The following is a 16,960-nucleotide window of genomic DNA, read 5'->3' on the forward strand; positions in this document are numbered from 1 at the left end:
CATATAAAAACTTTTAATATAAAACCTCCAGATTGATAAATCTTAGCACCGTATTCAGCTTTTTAAAATTAGTATGTGTGAACTGTGGGCTAAGCAAAATATTTTTGTAGGTAATATTACTCTGGTATGCATGGTCAGTATCAGGATAAGCTAAATGGCCCCTACTCCATTCATCCATCTAAATTTGACTTGTTAGGAAAAGGAGGTTTTTTTTCCCCCCTTGAATTAACTAGTCTGTATTTAGAAAAAGTGTTAGTCATTCAGTCATGTCTGACTCTTTCAGACCCCACAAACTGTAGCCATCCAGCCTTCTCTGTCTGTGGGATTCTCCAAGCAAGAATACTAGAGAGGATTGCTATTCCCTTCTCCACAGGATCTTCCCGAACCAGGGATTGAACCCAGGTCTCCTGCATTGCAGGCAGATTCTTTACCATTTGAGCTATAAGGCAGTTCTTAGGTTCTGCTGTTTTGGTTATTGTCTCACAAAAGAGTTCAATTTCATTGTTTCTGCTCAGATTTGATTAACTGACTGTAGATCATTGTTTCAGATTGAAAGCCTTCACTCCCTTAAATTTAAAGGACCATAGAAATAAATTATTAGGTCCCTTTCATCTGGATATAACTACTAATATTAGCATGTTGTTTAAAAATATGAATTAGTATTATCCAATAGAAATATGATGTAAGTCACAAATGTAATTTAAAATTTTCCAATAGCCACATTTAAAATGTAAAAAAGTGAAATTGATTTTAGTAATATTTACTTAACTAATATATCCAAAGCATTATCATTTTAATATGTAATCAGTGTAAATAGTTATTAATTAGATATTTTGCATTCTTTTTGTACTTCACTTCAGTCTCTCAGCCGTGTCCAACTCTTTGCGACCCCATGAACCGCAGCATGCCAGGCCTCCCTGTCCATCACCAACTGCCGGAGTCCACCCAAACCCATGTCCATTGAGTCAGTGATGCCATCCAACCATCTCATCCTCTGTCATCCCCTTCTCCACCCCCCCCCTCAATCTTTCCCAGCATCAGGGTCTTTTCAAATGAGTCAGCTCTTCGCATCAGGTGGCCGAAGTATTGGAGCTTTAGCTTCAACTTTTTTGTAGTAGGTCTTTGAAATCCTGAGTGTCTTTTGCATTTATAGCACATGTCAGTGTGGACTAGCCATATTTCAAGTGTTCAGTAACCACTTAAACTCATCTATACTATTTAAGCTCATATACTTTAGAAAGCTTCTTGACTCATCTGCCTTATTTGTTAAGGGGGAATTATGATAATACTACCAAATATGGTTGTTGTGAAGATTAAATCAGACATATAGCAAGTGTTTAACATATGTTAGTGTATACGTAATCAACAGATAGATAGATGTGGGTGAGGATACATATATCAGTTCAGTCGCTCAGTCATGTCCAACTCTTTGTGATCCCATGAACCGGAGCACTCCAGGCCTCCCTGTCCATTACCAGCTCCCGGAGTTTACCTAAACTTGTCCATTGAGTTGATGATGCCATCCAACTATCTCATCCTCTGTCGTCCCCTTCTCCTCCTGCCCTCAATCTTTCCCAACATCAGGGGCTTTCCAAATGAATCAGCTCTTCGCATCAGGTGGCCAAAGTATTGGAATTTCAGCTTCAGTATCAGTCCTTCCAATGAACACCCAGGACTGATTTCCTTTAGGATTGACTGGTTGGATCTCCTTGTAGTCCAAGGGACTCTCAAGAGTCTTCTCCAAAACCACAGTTCAAAAGCATCAATTCTTCTGTGCTCAGCTTTCTATATATATATATATGTATGTGTGTGTGTGTGTGTGTGTGGATAAAATCATGCCCCTATATATTAACTTCAGTTAGCTTCAACACAGCAAACCATTTTTCATGATTCAGGTATCTTCTAATGCTTATATGTATTATTATATGATAATCTGCTGAAGTAGTATCTTTGGTAGCTATCGGAAAAGACAATGTTTCATACATTTTTTAAAAATAACTTTATTTATTTATTTATTGGCTATTCTGGGTCTTTGTTGCTGTGCATGGACTTTTCTCTAGTTGTGACTAGCAAGTGCTACTCTTTAGTCGTGGTGCAAGGGCTTCTCACTGTGGTCCCTTCTCCTGTTGCTGAGCGTTCTAGGCCATGCAGGCTTCAGTAGTTGTGGTTCCTGGGCTCTAGGGTGCGGGCTCCGTAGCTGTGGTGCACAGGCTTAGTTGCTCCATGGCATGAGGGCTCTTCTCAGGCCAGGGATTGAGCCTGTGTCTCCGGCATTGGCAGGAAGATTCTTTACCACTGACCCATCAGGGAAACCCATTTCATACATTTTTAAATAAAAGAAAGTAACTTCATAATTGAAAACAGGAGAAGGATTATACTCTTGTGAAACTTGTTCTGTTACCATTTTTGCTTTCTACACTGCTTGAAGCAGAATCCAGAGAGACAGAATCCATAAAGATAGATGCACCAGGAGCCTTGTTCACTCTGAAACAGTGTTACTGATTGCCTTCTTTCACCTCTGCCAAATTCATTCTTTACTCAAGCTATTTTCTCTGCCTAGAAAGCTCTTCCTCCTTTCTTCTTCTTCTTCTTCTCCTGGCTAGCCTCTTCTTATTCTTGAACTTTCAGCTTAAATACTAGGTCTCAGATTTACCCTGACCATCTTTTGTAAAAATATGTCTTTTATTCACCACCTCAGCATCACAGTTGTTTCCTTTGTGAACCTCTTATCATAATTTATAATTATTCACTTTTTAATTTAGTTTTTCTTATTTCTACAGGACTTTTTGCCTCATCAGGGCAAGTCCTAGGTCTCCTTTGCTTTCTAATGAAATCTCATCAACTAGCATAGGGCAAGGCACAAAGTAGGCACCCGATATTTTTTGAGTGAATTAGTGAATTAATGTGTTATTCCCTCATGTACTGAGGAGCTTTCAAAGAAGGAAGTCACAGAAATGATTTCTTAAGCTAGTGTAATCCACATCAAGAATCTGTAAAAACTGCAGGAGTTTTTATTACATCCACTGAACTGTTAGTTCTACAAGGACAATTGAAGCTCCATGCCTCCCAGCAGAGAGCCTGTCACAAATTAGACATTCATATATATTTGGTGATTGACTGAATAATTAATTCTGATGTGAAATCTTAGGCAAGACACCTGTATTAGGAGGAATTTTACTCGAAGACAAATTTAGAATTTAGAACGAGTTAGAAAGAAACATAGTGTTTACAGGAAATTTAAAACCAGGATGCTATAATGGCAATACAATATATATGTATTTTCTATTATACTCTTTCTTAAAAGGGACCTGTTGGTTTACCTGGAGAAGTTGGAGTGACTGGAAGCATTGGTGAAAAGGTAATTTCTTTCATTGTTTTATTCAATAGTAAGGATTCTAAGGTAAACTCAAAGGAGGAATATTCATATGATATTTTATGAATTAGAAATCACTCATAACTTAAAATGCATTACCTATACTGATTCTCTAAAATATATTGAAATATAGCTGATAGTATACATGTTTCTAAAGTTTAAAGAGCAGAATACTCTTTTGGTTATAATTATGTGCTTGGAAGGGAAAAGATGAAATAGATGGTCTAGGTATACGACTAGAAAATATTTAAATCTACTTTATGAGAACAAGTCCCTAAAGGAAACAGTTTTGAAAGTGAAGAATAAGTTATCACTTTGCCTGATCCAAGTTTCAGTCACAATATCTTTATATTTTTTTGGAATCCAGTATGCAGTTATTCATAGATCTTTTTGGCTATTGTGATGGAAATTGTAATTTGCTTAAAAATTTCTTAGAAATCATTATCTTGGGAGTGATTTTCCATATTTAGTTTCAAGTTTAAGAAAGTCTTTTTTGAAAAAAATCAGAAGTATTTCTTTATTTGAAACCAACAAGGACATTTTCTTGAATTGTTTTTAATTGACTCATCATGAACTAGAAAACTTTGGACCTTTGACTGAAACCTGACTTGCTGACTGTAACGTGGAAGCATGGTAATCTAATGCAAGGCTACTCTTTGTGAATAATTAAGTAGATCCAGGATTAGAAGTAAATTAGATCATGTTCCAGTTATTTCCATCTGAAATTGTTAATTTAAGTTAAACAATATATTTAAAATTCATCCTCCCCCTCCACCCACATCCAAACTGTTCTCTTCCCAATTTTCTCATTTCTATTGGTCTGAGTTATACCTATCTCTGTTCTCCCAGTGTTCCAGATAGAGTGAACCCATCTTTGCATTTCCCTTTTCTTCCATTGTTGTTGTTCAGTCACTAAATCATGTCTGACTCTGCGACCCCATGGACTTCAGCATGTCAGGCTCCTCTGTCCTCCACTATCTCCTTAAGTTTGCTCAAATTCATATCCCTTGAGTTATCTAATCAAATTCATGTCCTTTGCTTATCTAATCAGCTCATTTTCTATGCCTAATCTTTTTAGCAGGTCTTAGAGTTTTTTCTTTACAGTTTATCCTTTCTGATAACCAATCTAGGCTACCCCCTCAGACATAATCTTATTTAGTTCAGTTCAGTCGCTCAGTCTTGTCTGACTCTTTGCGACCCCATGAATCACAGCACGCCAGGCCTCCCTGTCCATCACCAACTCCCGGAGTTCACTCAGACTCATAATATTATTAGTTTATCTTAAATTTACACTCTTCCCTGGTGACTCAGATGGTAAAACATCTGCCTGCAATGCTGGAGACCTGGGTTCGATCCCTGGATTGGAAAATCCCCTGGAGAAGAAAATGGCAACCCACTCCTGTACTCTTGCCTGGAAAATCCCATGGATGGAGGAGCCTGGTAGGCTACAGTCCATGGTGTTGCAAAGAGTTGGACACGACTGAGCGACTTCACTTTCTTTCTTTTCACTTTCCCTTTCCATCTTCTAATCCAGCCTACATATTACTAGTGGAACACTTTTTTTGATGCGTTAGGATAAAGCATTTTGAGAAACCTTCATTAACTCCCTATGTGTATGTGCTAAGTCACTTCAGTCATGTCTGACTCTTTGCAACCACATGGACTGTAGCCCACCAAGCTCCTCTGTCCATGGGGATTCTCCAGGCAAGAATACTGGAATGGGTTGTCATGCCCTCCTCCATAGGATAGTCCCAACCCAGGGATTGAACCCGGGCCTCCAGTATTGAAGGCGGATTCTTTACTGTCAGAGCCATCATGCTTAAACCTATTAATGGCTCTACTTTGCTGTCAAGATACTGCATGATTTTGGCTTAATCAGTTCAGGTAATGAGTTTTCTGATATTCACAGTATAAACCTTTCTTGCTCCCCTGCCTCATATTTTATACTTGTTCCTAATATTATTCTTACTGTTTTCTTGGTTTAGAGTATCCTCTTCCTTTCCCTGTATTTATTCAAAGCCAAACTATAGTACTCAGTGAAGTTCTGTCTCCTCCATAAAGTCTTCCCAGATTATTCTATTCCTTCTTGATTTCTTCCTTTCCTGGATGTAGATTAAGTACCACACAATTTAAAAATTTCCTCTAATTGATTCATCTTTCTTAATGACATGTTTCTAATTACTTGAGGGTAGGGTCTAAGTCCAGAGAAGGCAATGGCACACCACTCCAGTACTCTTGCCTGGAAAATCCCATGGACAGAGGAGCTTGGTGGGCTGCAGTCCATGGGGTCACTAGGAGTTGGACACAACTGAGCAGATTTACTTTCACTTTTCACTTTCATGCATTGGAGAAGGAAATGGCAACCCACTCCAGTGTTCTTGCCTGGAGAATCCCAGGGACAGGGAAGCCTGGTAGGCTGCCGTCTATGGGGTCGCACAGAGTTGGACACGACTGAAACGACTTAGCAGCAGCAGAATCTAAGTCAAATTTCTGTTATATCTCCCCAACGCTCAGTACATTAAAAGTGATTTTAAAATATTTACTGATTTTTATTAACAATATAAAAATATAAAATGACCTCACATCAGAAAAATTTAGATAGTTATAAAACTATCTAAAAGTATAAACTTTTCCATTGTGATTTAGTTACTTCTGTGTTGTCTTCTACTCTAACATGCTGAAAATCTTTGGAATTTTAATGTGAATCAGCTTAGACCTTTAATCTATTGTGGTATATCTGTTTATCATAATTATGGTTAATTGTGTTAAAAGTTTACAGAAATAAAATTTTGTTCAATGGTTATACACTTAAGTTAATTTTTACAGTTTGTTTTCATACTTTTACTATCTTCATATTTTATATGTCTAAAATTATGAGAATTTCTACTTGCAAAACTTTAGCATATGATGTATGTTCAATTTTAAATCTTATTTATTCATAATTTATATTTTTTCATTTAAATAAACTTCAGTATTTTATCCCTTGAAAAGTATCTTAAGAGAATTTTAATAATAGTAAAATTCTAGCAACTTTAGGGTAAAACTGCAAAATTTGTAAATTTAAAACTTACTGAAAATTAGAGGAGGAGCCAAGATGGCGGAGGAGTAGGACGGGGAGAACACTTTCTCCCCCACAAATTCATCAAAAGAGCATTTAAACGTCGAGTAAATTCCACAAAACAACTTCTGAATGCCGGCAGAGGACATCAGGCACCCAGAAAAGCAGCCCAACTCTTCGAAAGGAGAGAGAAGAAATACAGCTCCATCCACCAGAACATCGACACAAGCTTCCCTAACCAGGAAACTTTGACAAGGCACCTGTACAAACCCACACACAGCGAGGAAACGCCACAATAAAGAGAACTCCACAAACTGCCAGAATACAGAAAGGACACCCCAAACTCAGCAATTTAAACAAGATGAAGAGACAGAGGGATACCCAGCAGATAAAGGAACAGGATAAATGCCCACCAAACCAAACAAAAGAGGAAGAGATAGGGAATCTACCTGATAAAGAATTCCGAATAATGATAGTGAAATTGATCCAAAATCTTGAAATTAAAATGGAATCACAGATAAATAGCCTGGAGGCAAGGATTGAGAAGATGCAAGAAAGGTTTAACAAGGACTTAGAAGAAATAAAAAAGAGTCAATATATAATGAATAATGCAATAAGTGAAATTAAAAACACTCTGGAGGCAACAAATAGTAGAATAACAGAGGCAGAAGATAGGATTAGTGAATTAGAAGATAGAATGGTAGAAATAAATGAATCAGAGAGGATAAAAGAAAAACAAATTAAAAGAAATGAGGACAATCTCAGAGACCTCCAGGACAATATTAAACGCTACAACATTCGAATCATAGGGATCCCAGAAGAAGAAGACAAAAAGAAAGACCATGAGAAAATACTTGAGGAGATAATAGTTGAAAACTTCCCTAAAATGGGGAAGGAAATAATCACCCAAGTCCAAGAAACCCAGAGAGTCCCAAACAGGATAAACCCAAGGCGAAACACCCCAAGACACATAGTAATCAAATTAACAAAGATCAAACACAAAGAACAAATATTAAAAGCAGCAAGGGAAAAACAACAAATAACACACAAGGGAATTCCCATAAGGATAACAGCTGATCTTTCAATAGAAACTCTTCAAGCCAGGAGGGAATGGCAAGACATACTTAAAGTGATGAAAGAAAATAACCTACAGCCCAGATTATTGTACCCAGCAAGGATCTCATTCGAGTATGAAGGAGAAATCAAAAGCTTTTCAGACAAGCAAAAGCTGAGAGAATTTTGCACCACCAAACCAGCTCTCCAACAAATACTAAAGGATATTCTCTAGACAGGAAACACAAAAATTGTGTACAAATTCGAACCCAAAACAATAAAGTAAATGGCAACAGGGTCATACTTATCAGTAATTACCTTAAACGTAAATGGGTTGAATGCCCCAACCAAAAGACAAAGACTGGCTGAATGGATACAAAAACAAGACCCCTGCATATGTTGTCTACAAGAGACCCACCTCAAAACAGGGGACACATACAGACTGAAAGTGAAGGGCTGGAAAAAGATTTTCCATGCGAATAGGGACCAAAAGAAAGCAGGAGTAGCAATACTCATATCAGATAAAATAGACTTTAAAACAAAGGCTGTGAAAAGAGACAAAGATGGTCACTACATAATGATCAAAGGATCAATCCAAGAAGAAGATATAACAATTATATATGCACCCAACACGGGAGCACCGCAGTATGTAAGACAAATGCTAACAAGTATAAAAGAAGAAATTAACAATAACACAATAATAGTGGGAGACTTTAATACCCCACTCACACCTATGGATAGATCAACTAAACAGAAAATTAACAAGGAAACACAAACTTTAAACGATACAATAGACCAGTTAGACCTAATTGATATCTATAGGACATTTCATCCCAAAACAATGAATTTCACCTTCTTCTCAAGCGCACATGGAACCTTCTCCAGGATAGATCACATCCTGGGCCATAAAGCTAGCCTTGGTAAATTCAAAAAAATAGAAATCATTCCAAGCATCTTTTCTGACCACAATGCAGTAAGATTAGATCTCAATTACAGGAGAAAAACTATTAAAAAATCCAACATATGGAGGCTGAACAACACACTGCTGAATAACCAACAAATCACAGAAGAAATCAAAAAAGAAATCAAAATTTGCATAGAAACGAATGAAAATGAAAACACAACAACCCAAAACCTGTGGGACACGGTAAAAGCAGTCCTAAGGGGAAAGTTCATAGCAATACAGGCACACCTCAAGAAACAAGAAAAAAGTCAAATAAATAACCTAACTCTACACCTAAAGCAACTAGAAAAGGAAGAAATGAAGAACCCCAGGGTTAGTAGAAGGAAAGAAATCTTAAAAATTAGAGCAGAAATAAATGCAAAAGAAACAAAAGAGACCATAGCAAAAATCAACAAAACCAAAAGCTGGTTCTTTGAAAGGATAAATAAAATTGACAAACCATTAGCCAGACTCATCAAGAAACAAAGGGAGAAGAATCAAATCAATAAAATTAGAAATGAAAATGGAGAGATCACAACAGACAACACAGAAATACAAAGGATCATAAGAGACTACTATCAACAATTATATGCCAATAAAATGGACAACGAGGAAGAAATGGACAAATTCTTAGAAAAGTACAACTTTCCAAAACTCGATCAGGAAGAAATAGAAAATCTTAACAGACCCATCACAAGCACGGAAATTGAAACTGTAATCAAAAATCTTCCAGCAAACAAAAGCCCAGGTCCAGATGGCTTCACAGCTGAATTCTACCAAAAATTTAGAGAAGAGCTAACACCTATCCTGCTCAAACTCTTCCAGAAAATTGCAGAGGAAGGTAAACTTCCAAACTCATTCTATGAGGCCACCATCACCCTAATACCAAAACCTGACAAAGATCCCACAAAAAAAGAAAACTACAGGCCAATATCACTGATGAACATAGATGCAAAAATCCTTAACAAAATTCTAGCAATCAGAATCCAACAACACATTAAAAAGATCATACACCATGACCAAGTGGGCTTTATCCCAGGGATGCAAGGATTCTTCAATATCCTCAAATCAATCAATGTAATACACCACATTAACAAATTGAAAAATAAAAACCATATGATTATCTCAATAGATGCAGAGAAAGCCTTTGACAAAATTCAACATCCATTTATGATCAAAACTCTCCAGAAAGCAGGAATAGAAGGAACATACCTCAACATAATCAAAGCTATATATGACAAACCCACAGCAAACATTATCCTCAATGGTGAAAAATTGAAAGCATTTCCTCTAAAGTCAGGAACAAGACAAGGGTGCCCACTTTCACCATTACTATTCAACATAGTTTTGGAAGTTTTGGCCACAGCAATCAGAGCAGAAAAAGAAATAAAAGGAATCCAAATTGGAAAAGAAGAAGTAAAGCTCTCACTGTTTGCAGATGACATGATCCTCTACATAGAAAACCCTAAAGACTCCACCAGAAAATTACTAGAACTAATCAATGACTATAGTAAAGTTGCAGGATATAAAATCAACACCCAGAAATCCCTTGCATTCCTATACACTAATAATGAGAAAACAGAAAGAGAAATTAAGGAAACAATTCCATTCACCATTGCAACGGAAAGAATAAAATACTTAGGAATATATCTACCTAAAGAATCTAAAGACCTATATATAGAAAACTATAAAACACTGGTGAGAGAAATCAAAGAGGACACTAACAGATGGAGAAATATACCATGTTCATGGATTGGAAGAATCAATGTAGTGAAAATGAGTATACTACCCAAAGCAATCTATAGATTCAATGCAATCCCTATCAAGCTACCAACAGCATTCTTCACAGAGCTAGAACAAATAATTTCACAATTTGTATGGAAAAACAAAAAACCTCGAATAGCCAAAGCGATCTTGAGAAAGAAGAATGGAACTGGAGGAATCAACCTACCTGACTTCAGGCTCTACTACAAAGCCACAGTTATCAAGACAGTATGGTACTGGCACAAAGACAGAAATATAGATCAATGGAACAAAATAGAAAGCCCAGAGATAAATCCACGCACATATGGACACCTTATCTTCGACAAAGGAGGCAAGAATATACAATGGATTAAAGACAATCTCTTTAACAAGTGGTGCTGGGAACTCTGGTCAACCACTTGTAAAAGAATGAAACTAGAACACTTTCTAACACCATACACAAAAATAAACTCAAAATGGATTAAAGATCTAAACGTAAGACCAGAAACTATAAAACTCCTAGAGGAGAACATAGGCAAAACACTCTCTGACATACATCACAGCAGGATCCTCTATGACCCACCTCCCAGAATATTGGAAATAAAAGCAAAAATAAACAAATGGGACCTAATTAACCTTAAAAGCTTCTGCACATCAAAGGAAACTATTAGCAAGGTGAAAAGACAGCCTTCAGAATGGGAGAAGATAATAGCAAATGAAGCAACTGACAAACAACTAATCTCGAGGATATACAAGCAACTCCTACAGCTCAATTCCAGAAAAATAAATGACCCAATCAAAAAATGGGCCAAAGAACTAAATAGACATTTCTCCAAAGAAGACATACAGATGGCTAACAAACACATGAAAAGATGCTCAACATCACTCATTATCAGAGAAATGCAAATCAAAACCACGATGAGGTACCATTTCACACCAGTCAGAATGGCTGCGATCCAAAAGTCTACAAGTCATAAATGCTGGAGAGGGTGTGGAGAAAAGGGAACCCTCTTACACTGTTGGTGGGAATGCAAACTAGTACAGCCACTATGGAGAACAGTGTGGAGATTCTTTAAAAAACTGGAAATAGACATGCCTTATGATCCAGCAATCCCACTTCTGGGCATACACACTGAGGAAACCAGAAGGGAAAGAGATACGAGTACCCCAATGTTCATTGCAGCACTGTTTATAATAGCCAGGACATGGAAGCAACCTAGATGTCCATCAGCAGACGAATGGATAAGAAAGCTGTGGTACATATACACAATGGAGTATTACTCAGCCATTAAAAAGAATACATTTGAATCAGTTCTAATGAGGTGGATGAAACTGGAGCCTATTATACAGAGTGAAGTAAGCCAGAAAGAAAAACACCAATACAGTATACTAACGCATATATATGGAATTTAGAAAGATGGTAACAATAACCCTGTGTACGAGACAGCAAAAGAGACACTGATGTATAGAACAGTCTTATGGACTCTGTGGGAGAGGGAGAGGGTGGGAAGATTTGGCAGAATGGCATTGAAACATGTATAATATCATGTATGAAATGAGTCGCCAGTCCAGGTTCGATGCACGATACTGGATGCTTGGGGCTGGTGCACTGGGACGACCCAGAGGGATGGAATGGGGAGGGAGGAGGGAGGAGGGTTCAGGATGGGGAACACATGTGTACCTGTGGCGGATTCATTTTGATATTTGGCAAATCTAATACAGTTATGTTAAGTTTAAAAATAAAATAAAATTAAAAAAAAAAAAAAAAAAGAAAAAAAAAAAAAAACTTACTGAAAATTAGAATGAGTTTTATTGTCCAGGCTTAGCTCATTTTTGACTAATTTTTTTAATGATTTGAAAGTAGTTTTTAATTTTCTGTGCATTGCATAATTCATTTACACTTTAATGAAAGTATTTCACATTTTATAAACTTTGAATTAATGATATTTCATTGTTTCATACTTTAGTTCATTACTGCCAAGAGAAAATATTATGTAATATTATTGATTATAGCAGTATGATAAGTAATATAGCTGAAATAAAAGAATAAATGAGGAAATAAAATATTTTTTGAAATAAATATATAGCAACTTAAGAGATTTTTATACACTATATTACATGGTCAAACATTGACAGTCCCTCATCAGAATAGGCACAATAATAATTAAATTCAGTTTTTTCTTAAATATTTTGCCAACTCAATAATATAAAATAGTTTTATAGATTTTTTGTTTTGTCATTGTACAAGTGTATTTGAAAAAGTAGAATAGACTATGTATTATAAATGCATTGTATTAATAGTTTGCTATTAAACCACTTTGCCTTCCAAGTTTCTCTGCTGTGTCCTGGAGAACACTGTTATAACTAATTTGATTTTTGGCTTGCTAATATGTATTTGTTATTTATTCACATCTTATATAAATGAGATAAGTGTATATGTCTCATGGTTTGTGTGTACAGGTCTGTCCTGACATCTGTAGAATCTAGAATGAGACTATAAATGGAGGCCCTGGGGTCAGAGTATAATTAGAGGCCCACATACCATATTCCTAAACATTTAAAAATTGTAAACCAAACGAATGAGTCAGTAAATAATATGTAGTCTATTCTACCTTTTCACGACTAATCAACATGCTTCAATGTTTTTCTTTTTTTCAAAAGGGAGAGCGTGGAAGTCCAGGTCCAGTAGGTCCCCAGGGGGAAAAGGGTGCAATGGTAAGAACTCAGTAATCTGAAAGATATGTGTCCAAAGAACATAGTAAAGTTATGGCATTCCAGAGGTAGAACTGCCTTGAATGAAATTCAAGTAAGTGAAAAATGCTATTTTGTAGTAAGTTTCCATTAGAAGTTTTCTTCTAAACTGTTTGCTATCCGGAATGCTGATTTGCACTCAAAAGCATGCAAATCAGACGGCTTAGTCAAAGGAGCCTATAGTTTTAAGAGAAGAATTAACCATCCTAAATTAGCATATGTGGATGAAGAAGAAAATTCATTAAGAGTCTACTTTGATTTGACAACTTATAGTTTATATGACACATATCATCATTGGCACCATTCCATAAGTTTGTGGTCACAGTGTAGTTCTTTTATGTATGAAAGATCAGAGTCTGGAATTCATCTTATGGTCTTATATCTTTAAGATAGTAATAGCTGATAAATTTTATATCTAGATTGCAGTTTTTCATTTATTGAAGTTTCTAAATGTGATAGAAAATAGAATTAAGAATTATTTTCAACTAAAGAATCTTGCTTTCAGAAAATGCATTGTAATGGATCTAGTGTACCTAATATTATCTGCAAATTCATTTTACATAAGTTTTTATTCACTTTTGACTTCTGTATTATGAGTAAAACACTGTAAGATTGCTTTTACCTATCTCTAATTGCTGTTAACTAGGAAATTAAATATACCTTTAAAGGCTAATTAATTTGAGAAATGATTGTCTCCTAAGATATTCTTTGAAGCATCTGATTATGGTTAGTACCACTAAGGGTGTAGTCCTTGTAAAATTTGATAGGCTAGAGTATTTGTTCACAATCACATTTCTTAATTTTTGAATTCCCTGACATTGAAAAGAATATGATTTCACAATCTGTATATATTTAACATAATGAACATTTATTCACAGCATAACATAACCTAGAGAAAGATGAGATGAATATTCTCCTCTCAATAGGTTATAATATGTGATTCTGAGCAAAGAGTTTCCAATAAAAGTATATACAGCATCTCTGTAAACATTTTTGTTTCTGTTGTCTATCTCTGGAACATTTTCTGTGGCCTCATGTCTTGGATAGAAGATGGAGAGTTTATCAAATTATTATTTGTAATTACTATTTATCATTTACTGGTTTGTCTTCAGTGAAAATAATTAGATATGATGGAGAATTCATGTCTCGTATATTTTTGCTAAAATTATAGGGATATCCAGGTCCTCCTGGAGTTCCAGGACCCATGGGTGCCCTGGGATTACCTGTAAGTACAGAAAAGACTTCTCTTCCCAATCTCTGCAAAACACTCTAGAATATAACATGGTGTCTTTCACTTCCTTGCTTCTATTTGTTCTGTTATTTACTGCTCACTTCTAATAGTACCCACTCCAGTACTCTTGCCTGGAGAATCCCATGGATGGAGGAGCCTGGTAGGCCACAGTCCATGGGGTCGCAAAGAGTCAGACATGACTGAGAGACTTCACTTTCGCTTTCTAATAGTACAGCTCTGCAACCAATAACCATGTATAAGAAAATAGTCAATAATTAAGCGTTGAAGTAAGACCAATTGGACAAATCACAAGCACAAGTTCCAACATACTGTTCTTCAGTTCAGTTCAGTCGCTCAGTTGTGTCCGACTCTGCGACCCCATGAATCGCAGCACGCCAGGCCTCCCTGTCCATCACCATCTCCTGGAGTTCACTCAAACTCATGTCCATCGAGTCGGTGATGCCATCCAGCCGTCTCATCCCCTGTCATCCCCTTCTCCTCCTGCCCCCACTCCCTCCCAGCGTCAGAGTCTTTTCCAATGAGTCAACTCTTCACATGAGATGGCCAAAGTACTGGAGTTTCAGCTTCAGCATCATTCCTTCCAAAGAAATCCCAGGGCTGATCTCCTTCAGAATGGACTGGTTGGATCTCCTTGCAGTCCAAGGGACTCTCAAGAGTCTTCTCCAACACCACACTTCAAAAGGATCAATTCTTTGGCGCTCAGCTTTCTTCACAGTCCAACTCTCACATCCATACACGACTACTGGAAAAACCATAGCCTTGACCAGACGGACCTTTGTTGGCAAAGTGATGTCTCTGCTTTTGAATATGCTATCTAGGTTGGTCATAACTTTCCTTCCAAGGAGTAAGCGTCTTTTAATTTCATGGCTGCAGCCACCATCTGCAGTGATTTTGGAGCCCCCCAAAATAAAGTCTGACACTGTTTCCACTCTTTCCCCATCTATTTCCCATGAAGTGATGGGACCAGATGCACTGTTCTTAGAAATGTGCTAATATTCTCCAATTGAAAAAATCCATAGAAAAATTTATTATTCAAAAATTGAGTTTTGAAAAATTCCATTTTTTTTTTACAGGAAAATAATGAAGTGTTGTCTCAAAGAGAAAGTTTGCTGATTAAAGATTGAAAGTTATTGTGAACTTAAATGTGAAAAATATGAGCCTTTGTGATCCCCTAAGTAGAACTATTATCAGAAAGGGTTTATGCTGTTTTGTGAAGCTTCTGTTTTGAAGATAAGCCCAATTTTCCAGCATACTGATAGACATGTATTGACTTCCAAATGAGGAAGACTGATCTAGGGCATGGTTGCTAATTTTTTTAGTCGTGTGAGATTAAAAAATAGATTTTAGTTCCTGTGAAAGTTCACTGTTTTCATTTTCATCTACCTATGTTATACAGATAAATAAACTTTGTTTTCTAAGCAAGTCTTCATTGGAGACTATTAGGTATAAAATGAGCTTATTGTAATTGACTGAATAATAATGAAATCTTCATTGAAGACTATTTTTGTAGCATGTTAATTTGGAAAATTTTGTGGCATTTTTCATGGTAACAGAAAAAATCCATTTTTATGTGATGGGATTATCATAAACATCTAGAGGAATGAGAAAGAAGTCTTACAAAAGTAGACATTGCTTCTTTGATGGACCAGGCAGGTTAGACTTGTCGCATTGGTTAAGTGCATATCTCCCTCCACTACCACCCCATATGTGTTTATCATAAAAACCATGCGGTCAGTGAATATTAAGTACTTCTCATTCTTTTCAGGGTATAAACACTTAGAAATTAAATTTCTCCAAATAGTAGGATATGTCAAAAGCAGAGCATTGGGAAAGGCCAATATGATATTTGTTTTTTTAGAATTCCCAGTGAGAATTGCATGTCATAAGAATGATTATAACTACAATTCCTGTAATATTCCTGTGAATTCTGTAACTGATTTTTAAATTTTCAACATGTAGGGTCATGTCGGGGCAAGAGGACCACCTGGGATTCCAGGTCCTAAAGGACGAAGAGTAAGTTATCAAATCAAGGAAGTACATTAACCTAAAAAAAATGACGTTGTAAATAGTGATGTTTCAGCAAAAATAGCTTATATTAGATGGAAACATTAATTGCAGTGTAATTTATAATCATTTGTACTTATAAAACCATACTTTTCCATTTTGTGTTTTAGAAATTTTACTGACTGAAAAATTCTCTCTTACTCCCAACTTCCAGTTTCATCCACTGGGGGAATTGTGAATGTGAAGATGTTTAAATAAATTATTTTTGTACTCACAAAGAGACTTATATAGCAAGAGATAGTAACAGCATGATAAAGAGTGATAGGAAATAGAATGAGGACACAAAGGATGTCTAAGAGTTTATTCACTGTAAATAAGAGGTAATATAATCATTGTCTAATAATTATGCTTAAGAATTAAGTTAAAAAGCTTTCATTCTTTAAGTCTTTTAAACATTTAGATCCTGTTTTTTTTTTTTAAAGAAATAGGAACCACCATTTATTACACGCCTGTCATGTGCCAAGCACCTTTACATATACTAATACTCACAACCACTCTAAAAGGGGGAGGCATTTATCTCAGATATTATAGTTGAGGTAAATGGGGCTCAGAGAGTTTAAGTATATGAACTGTTGACATAGGTCTAGGGCACAACCAGGATTCAAACCTTGGAGTGTCTAACTCCAAAGCCTATGATTTTCCAATACCGCATTGAATGTTAGAGTATTTTTCCTTGATTAATTTGAATATGTAGGCTCTAAGAACTCTGTTTTCTTCCTTGGC

At 36.2% G+C, this 16,960-nt stretch overlaps 1 protein-coding gene across 1 annotated transcript in view; it reads left to right on the plus strand.

The window, feature by feature from the left end:
• COL24A1 (collagen type XXIV alpha 1 chain) overlaps window positions 1-16,960 on the plus strand; it is a 404,934-nt gene that overhangs the window by 236,042 nt on the left and 151,932 nt on the right. The window contains exons 26-29 of the mRNA XM_055587104.1: window positions 3,305-3,358; window positions 12,832-12,885; window positions 14,093-14,146; window positions 16,133-16,186. Coding sequence (XP_055443079.1) covers window positions 3,305-3,358; window positions 12,832-12,885; window positions 14,093-14,146; window positions 16,133-16,186 — 216 coding nt within the window. The remainder of the gene's footprint in view (window positions 1-3,304; window positions 3,359-12,831; window positions 12,886-14,092; window positions 14,147-16,132; window positions 16,187-16,960) is intronic.

Source organism: Bubalus kerabau, chromosome 6 (genome assembly GCF_029407905.1).
Source record: "Bubalus kerabau isolate K-KA32 ecotype Philippines breed swamp buffalo chromosome 6, PCC_UOA_SB_1v2, whole genome shotgun sequence".
NCBI classification, from domain to species: Eukaryota; Metazoa; Chordata; class Mammalia; order Artiodactyla; family Bovidae; genus Bubalus; species Bubalus kerabau.